At 36.1% G+C, this 20042-nt stretch overlaps 1 protein-coding gene across 1 annotated transcript in view; it reads right to left on the reverse strand.

Moving 5' to 3' along the window:
- Positions 1 to 20042, reverse strand: part of sspo (SCO-spondin) — a gene marked incomplete at both ends in the record, with an annotated part of 151703 nt that overhangs the window by 60718 nt on the left and 70943 nt on the right. Inside the window, 22 exon segments of the mRNA XM_081352804.1 lie at positions 331 to 425; positions 531 to 673; positions 1459 to 1593; positions 1756 to 1926; positions 2041 to 2087; positions 2811 to 3063; positions 3733 to 3903; positions 4288 to 4470; positions 4834 to 4935; positions 5274 to 5365; positions 6828 to 6931; positions 7075 to 7115; positions 12439 to 12561; positions 13080 to 13271; positions 14133 to 14297; positions 14388 to 14528; positions 15459 to 15614; positions 15816 to 16058; positions 16793 to 16934; positions 17965 to 18178; positions 19371 to 19491; positions 19592 to 19613. Coding sequence (XP_081208930.1) covers positions 331 to 425; positions 531 to 673; positions 1459 to 1593; positions 1756 to 1926; positions 2041 to 2087; positions 2811 to 3063; positions 3733 to 3903; positions 4288 to 4470; positions 4834 to 4935; positions 5274 to 5365; positions 6828 to 6931; positions 7075 to 7115; positions 12439 to 12561; positions 13080 to 13271; positions 14133 to 14297; positions 14388 to 14528; positions 15459 to 15614; positions 15816 to 16058; positions 16793 to 16934; positions 17965 to 18178; positions 19371 to 19491; positions 19592 to 19613 — 3056 coding nt within the window.

Here is a 20042-nt window from a genome sequence, read left to right on the forward strand (position 1 = left end):
AAAATAAAATGACATTTTTCATTGTTTTTAAGACTTTTAATAATTAAAAAACATTCTATATATCAATTAAATATTAATATATTTATATGTATTAACATATTCATATGCGTTATTATTGAATGCATACATAAATGCATATGTAAATTTAAAAACAATAGAAACATATATATATATATATATATATATATGTTTCTATTGTTTTTAAAACTTGAAAAAATACAATAAATATGAAATTTGCTAAATGCATGTTGAAAAGTTATTATTAATTATTTAAAAATAAAATTACTTATCTTTTAAATGATATATCTATATGGTTTTGTGAGGTTTTACCAGTTGTTGCAGTCTTTGGTGACTGTGTCTCCGGGTTTGTGCTGCTCTCCGTCTACATGACAGAGACAAAGCGGGAGAGACACACACTCGCCATCCTAACACACACACACACACACACACACAAAAAACAGATATACATTCACAAATAAAAACATAACAAATATATGATGGAACACACACACACACACACACACACACACCTGTAGGGCAGACCCGTCAGGACACTGGCAGCCCGGATGGCAGCTGCTATCTCTCTGGACGTCCGAGCCCAGATCTGAGCACAACAGCTCGTCTCTCACACACACGGCCCACTCCTGACCGTTTGTACACGCGCGTCCATCATCTGAGATCACAGAGAGATCAAGACGAGCTGCTTATCAGTAGTGGTTCAAGTGGGACTTTTATTTTTATTTGGAACACTGTTAATTGGAACAGTGTTTTGTGGTATTATTTATATTTTATATATTTTTTTTCTTCATATTTTCAATTTAATTTAAATTTAGATATATATTTAGTAATTGTGTTGTGTGTGTGTGTGTGTGTGTGTGTGTGTGTGTCTTTTTAATATTAATATTTAGGTTTTAAAATAAGCTTTTAATACAAAAGTGTTTAATATATCAAATTTGCTTAAGGATTTCTTTCCAATGTAATAATTACATTCATAAAATGTTGAATATATTAATAATATATAGCATTATTATAAACACTATAATATGTATCTAATTATTAATTAAATATGATTAAATAAATAAAAGTATCAGTTATTGACAATTGATTTCTTTTCAAAGTACTATAACAAATTAATATTAAAATATAATAAAATATTATTTATTATTATTCAAATAATGCATAAAAATAACACATAATAAATTATTTGCTATTTATAACATTTTTTATATTATTCATATACTATTCTAGATTTTATTAATAATTTGAATTAGGGTTTTTTATTTTCACATTTTCACATTTTTAATTTTAGAAAAATATTTAGAACTTTTTTTTATGTTTTTTTTTTGTTAAATATTACTATTTAGGTTTAAAATATTTTTATTTTTCAGGCTTAGCTCTGTTTTAGTTTATATTTGTTGGACTTTTATTTTGACAGGCATGAGCAGGGCGGAGACTCACCGCAGGGCTTCAGGTTGCAGGCGCTGAACTGCTGAGGCGTCCCGTGAGTCCTGACCGGGCCTCTGGTTCTGTTCCTGTATCCGCCGCCACAGGGGACCGAACACTCGGACCACGGGCTCCACGGGCCCTTCACTCCTGAACACACACACGCATCACACACTACGTCAAGCATCTTGCTCAAGGACACAATGGTTTTATAGCCTTCAGTGGTTTGAAACTAATGTATATATAAGTATATAAGTATAAATAAATATATATATACAGTATCTAACTCTATATGTCATGTGATCACTGTACCGAAGCAGGGTTTAACGCTGCACGTGTCCAGTCCGATGCGTTCGCCCTCACAGGCTCGTCCTCCAAACGCTGGCGCTGGATTGGTTCCTGAACGATAGCGCCGCCTGATGCCCACGTCACATGACCGACTGCACGTGCTCCAGGCCGTCCACTCACTCCACCCACAATGCACTGCAGGAATCAATGCATACAAACCACTGAGAACAGAATGCATAAGGACGAATAAAAGGAGGTGGACAATACTTTTACTGTGATGAAGAACAGGATGTGATGTGTCATACTGACCAGGGCAGGGCGCCGTCCCACAATGCATCGCTCCATCAACACACGTGCTGTCAGGAGACACAAGACACTGTCAATATATATTAATAAAAAAAATAGTAATAATATATATATATATATATAGCATGTTAACAACTTTACTATGTAGAAAAGATGCATAGGTGGTTGACATGTCATATCAAACTCATATATAATGTCATATGACATAATTCATGCAAAACTGTTCAAAAACTAAATGTTTCAAATTTAGAATATTATATGTATATTTTATCTTTAATAATAGTGTGAAAAAAAATCAATTGTCATACCAACTACTTAAATTAATATTTAAATATTAATTATAATTATAAAAATGTGAAATATTATCAGAATGTAAATCATCTGTTTTCTATGTGAATATATAGTAAAGTGTAATTTATTCCTGTGATCAAAGCTGAATGTTCAGCATCATTACTCCAGTCTTCAGTGTCACATGATCCTTCAGAAATCACTCTAATATGATGATTTGATGATCAAGAAACATTTATGATTATCATCAGTGTTAAAACAGTTCATATTTTTGTGAAACCAATGATGAAATTATTTTTTTTAAGGATTCTTTGATGAATAAAAAGTTGAAAAGAACAGCTTTTATATGAAATAAAAATCTTTGCAACATTATAAATGTCACTTTTGCTCAATGTAATGCATTGTGGCTGGATAAAAACAGTAAATCTTACTGTCCACCACAGATTTCTGAATGCACCCTAAACCGTGCGTGAACGGTGAGTTACCAGTTGTTGCAGTCGTCATGAGGCACTCGGTCCCCCTGCGAGTATAGCGCCCCCTTATGGTAACATGGGCAGCGTTGGAGAGACACACACGTGTTGTTGAACAGATAAAAGCCAGGAGAACAGTAGCATCCATCATGACACTCAGCGGCACACTCCACATCGGCTGTGGCGTCCATACACACACGCGGACACGCGCCGCCCTGAGCCACACACTGATCCTTCGACAGGAACGTCATGCCCTCCGGACACACACCTGCAGGACACACACACACACACACACACACACACACACACCATACCTTCAGAAACGCACACTTCAGAGGTCAGCGAGAGGTTAACCCTCATCATTCCCTCGCACTTTGTAACACATCTTTCCCTTGTGGGTCAAAATGAAAAATTATACTTTTTTTTGTCCAGAAAGTTTATTTTATTTCATTTTGATAGTATTTTTTCTATTTTTTAATGCCATTTTTTGGGAGATTTTTTGTTATTTTTTTATTTTATTTACCTTTAAATTACTAGATTTGATCAATATATAATAAATCAGTAGTAATTTAAGCACATTCCTCAAAATTACTCACAATTTTATGCATAACCCTTTTAATTCAGCTCTAAATATCTGACATTGTGTGTCTTTGCCGACCTCTTGTGGAGAAAATAATGTATCATGATATTTCATGACTCTACATATATGTCCTTATAGCTCTATATGGAGCAAATGAGCTGTTCCTCTGGGTCCTAAAGTCAGTTCGGTTCAGTGTACATTCAGATACACATGTAGACATTATAAAATTTGTTTAGTGTGTTATTGGTTCAAGTAGGACAAAAGTCCTGGGGTCTTGAACCCCTCTGATGAACACTCAATTTTAAAAAAATTTTTTTTTTCAAAATGCCGCAAGGGAAAGATGAGGGTATCGCGCACCGGAGCAGGGCTGGACGTTGCAGTCTCGGGTCTGTATGTGCGGCCCGGGACAGCGAAGGCCTTCGTACAGCGGAGCAGGAGAACTGCACACACGCTCTCGAGTCTGAACTCCAGAATCACACTCAGAGGAACAGCTCGACCAACTCGACCAGGACGACCAGCCACCGGCAACTAGAGAGAGAGAGAGAGAGAGAGAGAGAGAATACTGAATACTGATATCCATGTGCCTTTATTATGAAATTTCTGACTTTATTTCCATCTTTTTTTATTTTTTTATTATATTTATTGTTTATTTAAAAAAAAAAACACAATGATTGTACAGTAAATAGTCAGAGAATACTGTGAAATCACAACATCACATCGCTCCTCTCAGCATGTTATTATCAAGAGCTGAGTTTGTGTTTGTACTTTAAAGGAAAAAAGCATGATTATGTTCTCTGTGAGTGTGTGATGAGTGTGTACCGGGGCAGTGGAGTGTGTGATGAGTGTGTACCGGGGCAGTGGAGTGTGTGATGAGTGTGTACCGGGGCAGTGAAGTGTGTGATGAGTGTGTACCGGGGCAGTGGAGTGTGTTGCACGGCTCGTGTTCTTCCACTTCTCCACCACAGGGGGCGCTAGTGTTGGTGTGATTGCAGCTCCTGAAGCGGCGTCTCAGTCCCACCGCGTCCACGTGATGGAAACACGTCTTGCTGCACTCGGACCACAGCGTCCACTCGCTCCACGCCACTCGCTCAGGGCCTGCAGGCGCACAGGAGCACGGGGAAACGTCATGCAAAATGCGGGTATAAATCAACTGTGGCGGGAAATGCTGTCGAATCACGAGACAATCTGGCGAGTAACTTATTATGTTTACTCGCTTTGCTGGGGAAGTTGAACTTGAACACACACGTCACTACACAACAAATAACAGCGCGCTTGTTCATTTGCATTGAAGTAATAGTGAAGATTACACAGCATTTGGTGAACAGAAAAGACATTGTTATTTTTCCAAGATATGCTACATTTCTTTGATGTTCTTTGTATAGCAGAAGTTCTGAATGGCCAGAAACTTAAAAATGTAGAGGCCAAATTGGCCGGTGAGTGAAAAAGTGAATTTCAAACCCTTTATAGAGGTTATGCGTGTGACGTCACCGTCGCTGGACTGAGTGGCAGAAACACTGAGAGAGAAACACTGAGTGGCATCATTAGTTTTCAGCGTGAATGCTGCGATAAACACACTAAACACATCTAACACGGGAAAGAGCTTTGAGATCGACTGTACAACTAGATTTGACAAGAAATCTGAGGTATATTTTTTACAGACGGTTGTGATGTTAAATAAAGCTTGCAACATGTCAGCGGGAAACTTACAGAAACTTACTTTTTTAAATAAACACTGACAAAAAAAAAAAACGACAAGTTTTAGGGCTGGATGATAAGATGATATATAACATTAATATGAGTGATCACATGGATTTAGACCTATATTGTATTTATATAAAGCGTTCACAGACAAATTAACCTCTATTACTGTATACACTGAGACTGTAGAGAGATCTCACCGTCTGAGCAGGGAGTGAAACATCGACGGGCTTCGGTGGAGTCGCCGTCACACGGATCGACCCTCGACGCTCCCATCGGACTCAGAGGAGATCTGACCAAACATGGAAACATCATCATCAACATATAGTCATATTCAGGGTTATTCTTTGGGATTCACTTTTGGGTCGTTGACTTGACACCGGTTTTGTGTGTCTGAACCTATTTAGTTACTTAAAACATTAAAATATAATTCATACAAGAATGACTAGAATTGCCTCTACTAATTTCTGAACATTTTAATAATTTTTGGTCTTCAAAAATGTGTTGTTGGTGTAACAGTCCTGAGAAAATGAGAGGGAAAAATCCAGTTAACAAACTAAAATTATGTTATTATTTATTTATTTTATTTTGAAAAATCATTTACTGTAAACATGTTTTCCAAATTATTTAAATTTTAAAAAGCATATCTGAAACATGATTATTTGTTAGAAAAAATGTAAAGAGCTTGAATAGTGCAAAAAAGTGCCAAATTTTCTTTCTTTCCTATGTGTAATAAATAATTAAATTATTTGCCTTTTTTTTTTAAACAATTTTTAATAAGTCTAAATGCATAATGCTTAAGTAATCAACATGACTTTACTGTGAAATTTTAAAGGGGACTTCATTTACATATTTAGTTATTATTATTTTATTTAGTATTTATTTATTTATTGATTCTTTTTTAAAGAAAAATGGTAAATAGTCTAAGAATGTTTACTTGTACTAGTGTTTTTGTGTTATTTTTATGACTAAGTGTTTTTGATTTGTGTTTTTTGTTTGCAAACATATTTTCTTGCTTGTTTTTGATAAACAAATTGAAAAATGAATGGAAATGATTACTTGTGTTGTACATGCACATCAAATCCCACAGAGTGTAAGTTTAATAGATGTTTGATAAATAAGTCAGTCCACCTGTAACGGTGCTGGATTCCTGTCCCACAGCTGCTGTCACATGACGTCCATGAAGACCAGGCCGACCAATCACAGAGAGCGACACAGCTGGACTCATCACATGTGACACGCCCATCTTTACACACACTGCATGATTGGATGAAACGACATGACATGCATTTACAGTATTACATGCTGCCATATGTGACCCAGGACCACAACACCAGTCACAAGGGTTGTGATATTGTTATGATAGGACAATATTTGACTGAGACACAACTATTGTTAATCTGGAATCTCAGGGGGCAAAAAAATCGAAACACTGAGAAAATCTCCTTGAAAGTTGTGCATTTATGTTTGCAAATTTTGCTGCATTCACTCACAAAAATATTTTTAATATATATTTACGCTAGGAAATTTACAAAATATATTCATGGAACTTGATATTTGCTTAATATCCTAATGATTTTCGGCATAAAAGAAAAATCTATAATGTTGACCCATATACTGTATTGTTGCCTATTGCCACAGATAAACCCGTGCGACTCGTGACTGGTTTTGTGATCCAGGGTCTCATATAATCAGAAGAAATGTTGAAAAGCATGTGAATCTCCTCACCATGTGCTGCAGAGGCTGGTTCTGACTTCACGTCCCGGCTGGATGAACGAACCTTCCCACACACACTCACATTCACTGACGTCGACACAACGTCCATCTTGTAGGAAGAGCCCAGGAGGACAATAACACCCTACCCAACATGAGAACCACACACACTTAATCCACATATAAACACCCTAACCAACATGAGAACCACACACACTTAATCCACATATAAACACCCTAACCGACATGAGAACCACACACACTTAATCCACATATAAACACCCTAACCAACAGGAGAACCACACACACTTTATCCACATATAAACACCCTAACCAACATGAGAACCACACACACTTAATCCACATATAAACACCCTAACCAACATGAGAACCACACACACTTAATCCACATATAAACACCCTAACCAACATGACAACCACACACACTTAATCCACATATAAACACCCTAACCAACATGAGAACCACACACACTTAATCTACATATAAACACCCTAACCAACATGAGAACCACACACACTTAATCCACATATAAACACCCTAACCAACATGAGAACCACACACACTTAATCCACATATAAACATCCTAACCAACATGAGAACCACACACACTTAATCCACATATAAACACCCTAACCAACACGAGAACCACACACACTTAATCCACATATAAACATCCTAACCAACATGAGAACCACACACACTTAATCCACATATAAACACCCTAACCAACATGAGAACCACACACACTTAATCCACATATAAACACCCTAACCAACATGAGAACCACACACACTTAATCCACATATAAACATCCTAACCAACACGAGAACCACACACACTTAATCCACATATAAACATCCTAACCAACACGAGAACCACACACACTTAATCCACATATAAACACCCTAACCAACATGAGAACCACACACACTTAATCCACATATAAACATCCTAACCAACACGAGAACCACACACACTTAATCCACATATAAACATCCTAACCAACATGAGAACCACACACACTTAATCCACATATAAACACCCTAACCAACATGAGAACCACACACACTTAATCCACATATAAACACCCTAACCAACATGAGAACCACACACACTTAATCCACATATAAACATCCTAACCAACATGAGAACCACACACACTTAATCCACATATAAACATCCTAACCAACATGAGAACCACACACACTTAATCCACATATAAACATTTTAACCAACATGAGAACCACACACACTTAATCCACATATAAACACCCTAACCAACACGAGAACCACACACACTTAATCCACATATAAACATCCTAACCAACATGAGAACCACACACACTTAATCCACATATAAACATCCTAACCAACATGAGAACCACACACACTTAATCCACATATAAACACCCTAACCAACATGAGAACCACACACATTTAATCCACATATAAACACCCTAACCAACACGAGAACCACACACACTTAATCCACATATAAACATCCTAACCAACATGAGAACCACACACACTTAATCCACATATAAACATCCTAACCAACATGACAACCACACACACTTTATCCACATATAAACATCCTAACCAACATGAGAACCACACACACTTAATCCACATATAAACACCCTAACCAACACGAGAACCACACACACTTAATCCACATATAAACACCCTAACCAACACGAGAACCACACACACTTAATCCACATATAAACACCCTAACCAACACGAGAACCACACACACTTAATCCACATATAAACATCCTAACCAACACGAGAACCACACACACTTAATCCACATATAAACACCCTAACCAACATGAGAACCACACACACTTAATCCACATATAAACACCCTAACCAACATGAGAACCACACACACTTAATCCACATATAAACATCCTAACCAACATGAGAACCACACACACTTAATCCACATATAAACACCCTAACCAACATGAGAACCACACACACTTAATCCACATATAAACATCCTAACCAACATGAGAACCACACACACTTAATCCACATATAAACACCCTAACCAACATGAGAACCACACACACTTAATCCACATATAAACATCCTAACCAACATGAGAACCACACACACTTAATCCACATATAAACACCCTAACCAACATGAGACCCACACACACTTAATCCACATATAAACACCCTAACCAACATGAGAACCACACACACTTAATCCACATATAAACATCCTAACCAACATGAGAACCACACACACTTAATCCACATATAAACACCCTAACCAACATGAGAACCACACACACTTAATCCACATATAAACACCCTAACCAACATGAGAACCACACACACTTAATCCACATATAAACACCCTAACCAACACGAGAACCACACACACTTAATCCACATATAAACATCCTAACCAACATGAGAACCACACACACTTAATCCACATATAAACACCCTAACCAACATGAGAACCACACACACTTAATCCACATATAAACATCCTAACCAACACGAGAACCACACACACTTAATCCACATATAAACATCCTAACCAACACGAGAACCACACACACTTAATCCACATATAAACACCCTAACCAACATGAGAACCACACACACTTAATCCACATATAAACATCCTAACCAACACGAGAACCACACACACTTAATCCACATATAAACATCCTAACCAACATGAGAACCACACACACTTAATCCACATATAAACACCCTAACCAACATGAGAACCACACACACTTAATCCACATATAAACATCCTAACCAACATGAGAACCACACACACTTAATCCACATATAAACACCCTAACCAACACGAGAACCACACACACTTAATCCACATATAAACACCCTAACCAACACGAGAACCACACACACTTAATCCACATATAAACATCCTAACCAACATGAGAACCACACACACTTAATCCACATATAAACACCCTAACCAACATGAGAACCACACACACTTAATCCACATATAAACACCCTAACCAACATGAGAACCACACACACTTAATCCACATATAAACACCCTAACCAACAGGAGAACCACACACACTTAATCCACATATAAACACCCTAACCAACATGAGAACCACACACACTTAATCCACATATAAACATCCTAACCAACATGAGAACCACACACAGTTAATCCACATATAAACACCCTAACCAACACGAGAACTACACACACTTAATCCACATATAAACACCCTAACCAACACGAGAACCACACACACTTAATCCACATATAAACACCCTAACCAACACGAGAACCACAGACACTTAATCCACATATAAACATCCTAACCAACACGAGAACCACACACACTTAATCCACATATAAACACCCTAACCAACATGAGAACCACACACACTTAATCCACATATAAACATCCTAACCAACACGAGAACCACACACACTTAATCCACATATAAACACCCTAACCAACATGAGAACCACACACACTTAATCCACATATAAACATCCTAACCAACACGAGAACCACACACACTTAATCCACATATAAACACCCTAACCAACATGAGAACCACACACACTTAATCCACATATAAACACCCTAACCAACAGGAGAACCACACACACTTAATCCACATATAAACACCCTAACCAACACGAGAACCACACACACTTAATCCACATATAAACACACCCTAACCAACATGAGAACCACACACACTTAAACAACATATAAACACCCTAACCAACATGAGAACCACACACACTTAATCCACATATAAACACCCTAACCAACATGAGAACCACACACACTTAATCCACATATAAACACCCTAACCAACATGAGAACCACACACACTTAATCCACATATAAACATCCTAACCAACACGAGAACCACACACACTTAATCCACATATAAACACCCTAACCAACATGAGAACCACACACACTTAATCCACATATAAACACCCTAACCAACATGAGAACCACACACACTTAATCCACATATAAACACCCTAGCCGACACGAGAACCACACACACTTAATCCACATATAAACATCCTAACCAACATGAGAACCACACACACTTAATCCACATATAAACACCCTAACCAACATGAGAACCACACACACTTAATCCACATATAAACACCCTAACCAACATGAGAACCACACACACTTAATCCACATATAAACACCCTAACCAACACGAGAACCACACACACTTAATCCACATATAAACACCCTAACCAACAGGAGAACCACACACACTTTATCCACATATAAACACCCTAACCAACATGAGAACCACACACACTTAATCCACATATAAACACCCTAACCAACATGAGAACCACACACACTTAATCCACATATAAACATCCTAACCAACACGAGAACCACACACACTTAATCCACATATAAACACCCTAACCAACATGAGAACCACACACACTTAATCCACATATAAACATCCTAACCAACATGAGAACCACACACACTTAATCCACATATAAACACCCTAACCAACATGAGAACCACACACACTTAATCCACATATAAACATCCTAACCAACACGAGAACCACACACACTTAATCCACATATAAACACCCTAACCAACATGAGAACCACACACACTTAATCCACATATAAACATCCTAACCAACACGAGAACCACACACACTTAATCCACATATAAACACCCTAACCAACATGAGAACCACACACACTTAATCCACATATAAACATCCTAACCAACACGAGAACCACACACACTTAATCCACATATAAACACCCTAACCAACATGAGAACCACACACACTTAATCCACATATAAACACCCTAACCAACAGGAGAACCACACACACTTAATCCACATATAAATCATAGTATCATTTCTCTTTTGGTCTATCTCTGTTTAATCATTATAATTAAAACACTACTTTAAAATAATTGGTAACACTTCTTACACTTTATTTTAAGGTGTCATTGTTACAGTGTAATTATGTATTTAAGTACTGAATAGGGTTAGGGTAGGATGAGGGTTTGGTTGAGGGTTATATGCATGTAATTTTGCATAATTTACTGTTATTACTATGGTAAGTACATGTAACATATGTAATAAGGACACTCCTTGTTACATGTTACATATATGTACTTTAGTAATAACTATAAATTGTGAATAATTACATACAACTAACTATAAACCAACCCATTTAAGTGAGTACATGTAGGTAATAGTTATTACATAGCACATAAATGTATAATTACACTGTAACACGGACACCTTAAAATTAAGTGTAACCCATAAGCATAATGTGTGTGTATACAGTATATATTTTATATGTACTTTATTATATATATTTATATATATATATATATATATATATATATATATATAGTAATTGTAATAAATAAAAAATGAACATTTAATAAATTATATTATATTAATTATCATTATAATTAATTATTTATTTTATTTGACATTAAATTAAATTAATATATATAAAACATTAGAGATACAATACACAAACGAGGACAGTACATGATGTCTGAGTGCACTGGGTAATGCTGATGATTGATTTCAGTCTGGGAATGATGGGATGTACCTGTGGTGCAGTTTAATGTGCAGTTCCTCTCGGAGTGGAGGTCAGAGCAGGTCACATGACACGCGTCCGTGTTTCCAGACACACAGTCCGACTCTTTAACCAGAACCATTCCTCCTGTGCAACCTGAGGCTCAACAGAAGAGATCAACAGATCAACATCATCTAAATCACAGGATAAGGACATAATGCTCAAATATAACTATACATGAGACACTGGATCACGTCACCAGTCTCGAGTCGCACGGGTATATCTGTAGCAATAGCCAACAATACATTGTATGTGTCAAAATTATAGATTTTTCTTTTATGCCAAAAATCATTAGGATATTAAGTAAAGATCATGTTCCATGAAGATATTTAGTAAATTTCCTACCGTAAATATATAAAACATGTATTTGTGTGAGTGAATGCAGCACAATCACCAACATAAATGAACAACTTTAAAGGAGATTTTCTCAATGTTTCGATGTTTTTGCACCCTGAGATTCCAGGTTTTCAATAGTTGTATATCGGCCAAATATTGTCCTATCCTAACAAACCACACATCAATGGAAAGCTTATTTATTCAGATTTCATGTTGACCCTTGTGACTGGTTTTGCGGTCCACATATAATAATCATGCATGTCGATGTGAAGTCTGACCGCTCTGTGTGTCCGTGGTTGTCCCGCAGGAGTGTGTGTTACACGCGTGTGTTTGTCTGCTCATCCCGTCACAGTCTCTCCCGCTGTTCTTGGGCGGAGGGTTTGAGCAGGTCCTGTTCCTCACCATCAGTCCTCCACCACACGACACGCCACAGTCTGACCACTGCGTCCAGTCTGACCACTGACCGTCCACTGGGACACACAGAACACCAGTGCGTTACAGTCAGCTCTGCGCTCGAGGATGCTGAGAGGGTTACGTTACACAGGGTTCGCACAAGCTGCTTAAAGTGCTTGAGTTTGACTTTTGAAATGTAAGTCCTGGAAAACCCATGAAAACAGCCATATTTATGAAAAGGTACTTGAAAAGTATTTACTTCCTGGCACCTTGCCAAATTAAAAGCTTGCTGATTTTAGGGTTGAAAATGTTAAAAATTCAAAAAAAAAAAAAAAAAAAGTAAATATTACCATTGTATTTTTTAAGTGTACTATAAAATAATAATATTTTTATTTAATCTTTTTTTATATAATAGTATTATCACACTATATATATATATATATATATATATATTATTTTGTTTATTTTATTATAAAAAAAAAGAACTAAATAAAATGCAGTAATACTATTATTAATTATTTTAGTTTTTATAGTTATATTTAATAGGTCACACTATGTGCAGTGTGAGCACCAAACCGAATCTCCAGGTGTGCTCTCATGAGAACCAGACGGAAAAACTTATGTGCATCCCTGATAATAAAGATATTGTTTAATAAGTGAGATCTCTGACTGTAGTCCTTGAAAACCAAAAAAGTAGAGCTTAAAGTCCTTAAAAGTCCTGGAATTTGATTTTACAGTATCTGTGCGAACCAGTATTCAGATTTTGAATGCATTATTGGTGGTGTGTTTGTTCCTGGACAGGCCTCGAACCAGTATGTTATATACAGTATTATATGTTATATGCATTATTGGTGGTGTGTTTGTTCCTGGACAGGGCTTGAACCAGTTTGTTATATATTATATGTTATATATATGCATTATTGGTGGTGTGTTTGTACCTGGACAGGCCTGTATGAAACAGGGCCGGCTGTCGAACTGAGATCCGCCACAGGATCCACCGGGTCGAGCGTCTCTCATGATGTTCCTCTGCCGGAAGAGTGAACCCAGTCCACACGATACACTACACCGACTCCAGGACGTCCAGGGAGACAGAACACAGTCGACTGGAGAACACACACACACACACACACACACATCTCAATCCCACAATCCACCTGACCTGAATCTGACCTGAGATGTGTGTGTGGACTCACAGCAGTCGTTCTCATCCGAGCCGTCGGCACAGTCCCGGTGGAGGTCACATCTCTGATCTGAGCTCACACACTCGCCGCTCCAGCAGCGGAACTGCTTGGAGGAGCAGACATCGGGCAGCAGGGGGCGCTGTGTGACCGGGCCTGAGGAGAGAGAGAGAGAGAGAGAGATCCAGACTCACTTCATCACAGGCTCAGTGAATCAATGTGTGTCAGCGCGTTCAAATCAGAGTCTAAAGTCAAGTGACAGACACATGAGAAATGCTCTAGAGAATATTCAGCTTGTATTGAAATAGACAACAATTATATATATATATATATATATATATATATATATATATATATATATATATATATATAAACAATGAAAAAATAAAATAAAAATAAAATCGCAAAGACAGCACAGGGTGAAACATCTGAAAAAATATCTTTAAATAAAAAATAAAATAAAAATAAATAAAAAAATGTTACAGACAAAGAGTCTGTAGTCATAATTAATTCATTAATTATTCATATAAAAAAACGATATAACAATAGAGGACTGGCATTAAGTGTTTGTTTGAGAATAACTAACTAAACTAACTTGCATAATCAGAATTCAGATATATTTGAGGATTCATTTACAAATTTTTGTTATTTTTTTAGTCATTTTATTACCATATTAACATTTAAATTTAAATCCTAAAATAAAATTAAATGTAAATAACAAATATAAATGTATAAAATATTTCAATTTAGCCTCAATATATATGTTTTAACTTTTTGTTTTAGTAATTTTAGTACTTTGATTAAATTTATTTGATTTCACTTTATTGCCAAGGCAACGTTTCTAATTTTCATTTGAGTTTTTTTTTTCTCCATATATTTTATTTGATTTCAGCTTCATTTAAATTTCAGAAAACAAGTTTTAATAGTTTTAGGTTTATCATTACCCATAACATCTCTGCTTCAAGATCTACTATTTTAAAGTGGTAACTGGTTTAAATTAGTATTAGCTTGTAGCTTGACATGCCGTTTCTACATAACTTCCTCAACACTGACGGCATGTAATTAATAAACATGCTTTATTTTTACCACAGCGATCTTCGTCTGAGCCGTCGGGACAGTCCTCGTGTCCGTCACACACCAGCACAGCTTCAACACAGCCAAACGTCCTGCAGGAAAACTGTCCTTCCACACACAGAACTCTGGGTAAGCCATCGTCATACGGTGTGGATGTTTCCATGAACCCTTGAAAAAAGGAAAGAAATAGTTTGAAAAGCATTTACGCTTGCAATTCTGAAAACGTTTGTACGTCTGAAAAAGACGTACTGTTAAATGTATCAAAAATGCATCATAGTATATTTGTGTTGCACCAAAAACATACTCAAGTACATTTTTAATACATTTAATAGTACGTCTTTTTCAGCTGGGAAACTCAGAAACACGCACCTGTCCTGGGTGTGCTCCGTACATGAAGGCCCGGTTGTCCCGTGGGACCGACACCAGGTGGCGCTGTTGTGATGTGTGGAGCCACTCCCGGGCTCCCGTCCTGTGGACTCCTGGTGTGAAGTCCTGGAGGTCCAGATGTGAAGTTATAGTGACCAGGACGACCCGTTGGTCCTGTGTGGTTCTGCAATCCCGGTCCACCAGGTGGCGCTGTGGTCACTTCACTACTGGGTGTGACCAACTCATCTGACAAGAACGAATATATATGTTGATATGATACAATGCGTAATATTGTATATTATACATCAAATAATGCTTAAAGTAATGAATGAAGTCTACTTTTTAGGGCCATAAATATTTTGGGGGTTTTCATGATAATAAAGTACATTTATGATTAAAAAATATTATTTAAAATGTACAAATTTTAATAAACGCATTAATTTTAAAATATATTGCATGCATAGATAAAAGTGTTATTAATGTTGGCTATTTACTCATTCAAAAATATATTTAAAATAATTATATTATTTAACAAATATATTCAAATATAATAACAATAGAAAATTAATTAATTAAATTAATAAAAAAGAAATTGTTGTGTGTGTGTGTGTGTGTGTGTGTGTGTGTGTGTGTGTGTGTGTGTAAAAAAATAGTAATAACAAATAAAATAAAAAATAAAACAAAAATTACTAAAACTTAAAAAAAGGAGAATATAAAAATAACTTTTTTTATTATTAAAAGCTATAAAATGACATCATAAGTTAGCATTTAAATGTGTTTAATTGTCATGAAAATAATGTCAAAATGTAAAAAAAAGTAATTTCTATAAAATTAAAAATAAACTGTATCCAAAAAATTCAATTTCTTTTTTTCTTGTTTATACTCGGGTATGAAGCACGTCCTGGACACTTGATTCACCCAGGTCTCTAAGAGGCAATGAACACTAAAGGATCCTGGATAACCCTGAACTGCAGTCCTACCTCCTCGACAGCCCAGGACCTCCACTCGCAGGTAGAAAGTGGGGCGAAACTCTACAGGAATGATCCGGAGAAAGCGAGCTCTGATCAGTCTGTCCAACCAGCGAGTGACAGGTGTCCGACCGACCATCCTCACCTCGAATATCTGACACACACACACACACACACACACACACACACACACACACACACGCACGCACACACACACACACACACACACACACACACACACACACCACTGTTAACGACCATCCTCACCTCGAATATCTGACACACACACACACACACACCACTGTTTACTGCACTTACACATGTGTTATATTAGTCAACCACTAATGTTTCCAGATCACTCTAGTGAAAAAAAGTATACTTTATTGTATTTTAAATATATACCCTTTTTCAATAATACATTGCAAATATAATAACACAATTTTTTACTATCTTTAAATATATTACAAGTATATTAGCATCACGCTCTTACCAATTTTAACAATACAACTTTAAAATAATTGTACGTTACTATATTTTCTAAAAAATATATTTTAGAAAAATAAATATTTAAAGTGAACATTCTGTTAATTTTTTAAAGCATATTTATTTGCACTTTATTAAAAGTATTTTTTAGGTATATTTTAACTGTGAGCTGGAAATGATCATTGTAACAATGCATGGAAAGTATACTTTCAAAATACATTATAGTATACAATAGTATATTTTATATAAGTATAGCTAAATAACATTAATTAATGTGCATTTGTTATTGAAGACAAAGTGTGCAATTTGTAGTATTTGGAATAAGGTATTACTGAGCATTTACCTTTGACTCAAATATAATACAATTATGGTATATGACTTGTATGTTTCGAAGACACTCATAATGAATTAACAAAATGTACTTCTAACACAAATAAAGTACACTTTAATATCACTAATCAAGCATGTAATTAGTCCCTAAACAGGCAAATACTTAAAATATACTAAGTTGTTCCAATTTAGCACACAAAAGTACACTAAATACACATAAAGTCATGCTTTACTACAACTAAAATATACTTAGTATGAAATTAGTTGTTCCAAATTAGCAGACTTCAGGTTAACTGATCATTAACACACTGGAAGTACACTGAATTAGTCTGGCTGCAAGTATACTCAGGATATTTTTCGGTCGGGATCACCTTCGGAGGAGAGCCTCTGTCTCCAGTCTCAGTGAAGTCGATGAAATCGGTGTGGACTAAAGCGAACGCGAGCCTGTATTTGGTGAAGTAACCCCACATGCGTTCACTGCCCTGCGTCACCACTCCAGAAATCCACGTGGGCTCCAGAAAATCCACCTGGAAATACGGATGAGGATCTCCAGGCAAAGGACTCCATCCCGGCTCCATTACCATCCTGAGGGAGACGTTAGCACAACACAGCATGAGGATACATGGAGAATATATAGACCTGATATAAAGACCTGCAGTGTTGTGTGTATCTCATTACAAGTAACTTGAGTTACGTAACCAGATTACTTTTTCAAGTAACTAGTACGCATTACTTTTAAAATGTACAACAAAATATCTGAGTTACTTTTTCAAATAAGTTACGCAAGTTACTTTGTTTTCCTATTTATTGACTGACTGACAACTCTCTTGTCCTCGTGTTGAGAGAAATCGAAGTGCAGAGGTGTGTGTGTGTGTGAGAGAGAGAGAGAGAGTCAGTGAACATGATGGTTATTGTAGTTCTAGACTAAAGGTGAGCATTTACTCATCTCTCTTGCACAAACAAAAAGATTCAATATTCCTCAAAATGACTAAAAATCAGTGAAATGCAAAATCTGAATACTGAGCAAACCTTCAGTAAATAAAACATAAATTTTTATGCATCTAATCTCACTTTATTGACCAACGTACTTGCTTCTGACCTTCGATGATTCAGTTAAACCATAAGTTTAATTTTTTTTTTTTATTGGTAAAGTAAGTGTTAAACTTATCCAGAATACCAGCAGCGGAAGGTTTGCTTGAGCCTCTACTGTACACTACTGTACTCTACTGTACATGTCTGTGCTCTACTGTACTCTACTGTACACTACTGTACACTACTCTGCCTCTACTGTACACACGTAAATCTGCATTTCCTTCTGCCTGAGGATTATTATTTCACTTTCGGTGTGAAAGGGTCTTTACATCCCACGTGAAAAAGACGTACTGTTAAATGTATTAAAAATGCATTAAGGTATATTTGTATTGTACTAAAAACATACTCAAGTACATTTTTTATATATTTAATAGTACGTCTTTTTCACCTGGGATTTGCCCAAAAATCTAACTTTTTTTATTATAAAAAAACAAACCCCACCCCGGGTGAAAAAAAAGTTACGCAAAAGTAACGTTACGCCTTACTTTTCTAAAAAAGTAACATAAGTAACGCAATTAGTTACTTTTTAAGGGAGTAACGCAATATTGTAACGCATTACTTTTCAAAATAACTTTCCCCAACACTGAAGACCTGGTAGATTTTTTTATTTTTCTTTGTACGAATGCATCATCATCTCATCCTGCACATATTCATACAAATTCTTAATTCATTTATAAATGCTCACACATTGGGCACGATGTTGAGACGGCCCGCGTCAGCAGGATTATTCTCTCTGTACGAGGACGAGGTCAGCTGACCATAATGGACACGCCCATCCTCCAATCCCAGAGCAGAAGAGCAGACACCTGATGGGCGATGATGTCATCATATTTTGATCAGAGAAAATCAAGCCTATTTTAGGACCATTAAAATGTTTTTGTATTCATGACTCTTCTGAGTTCCTACCTCTCTGATCAGGTCCTCCTTCCTTGGAAACGCAAAGAGACAGAAAAAATTAAATACTTTAACAAAAACACAAATGCAATAATAGAAAACGACTTCTTTAATAGAGATCACAGTTACAGTACGTCTGTTAGTGCAAGTTAAACTCTATCAATGCTATTTGTGCCACAATAAATATATATATATAAATATTAATTAATTATTATCTTAATTATTAATGAAAATGGGGCACATTTAAGGACCTAAGATATTCTGTATTGTGGCATTCTTAAATGTAAAATTAATTTAAATAATAATTAATTATGAATAATTAAGGTAAGAATATAAAATAATAATATAAAACTTAAAAAATATAATATATTAACATAAATCTAAACAAATTAGGTGTATATATATATATTTTTTTATATAGCCTAAGGCACACCTGTGCAATAATCACGCTGTCTAATCAGCA

The sequence above is a fragment of the Scardinius erythrophthalmus genome (assembly GCF_964197995.2).
Source record: "Scardinius erythrophthalmus genome assembly, chromosome: 22".
Lineage (NCBI taxonomy): Eukaryota > Metazoa > Chordata > Actinopteri > Cypriniformes > Leuciscidae > Scardinius > Scardinius erythrophthalmus.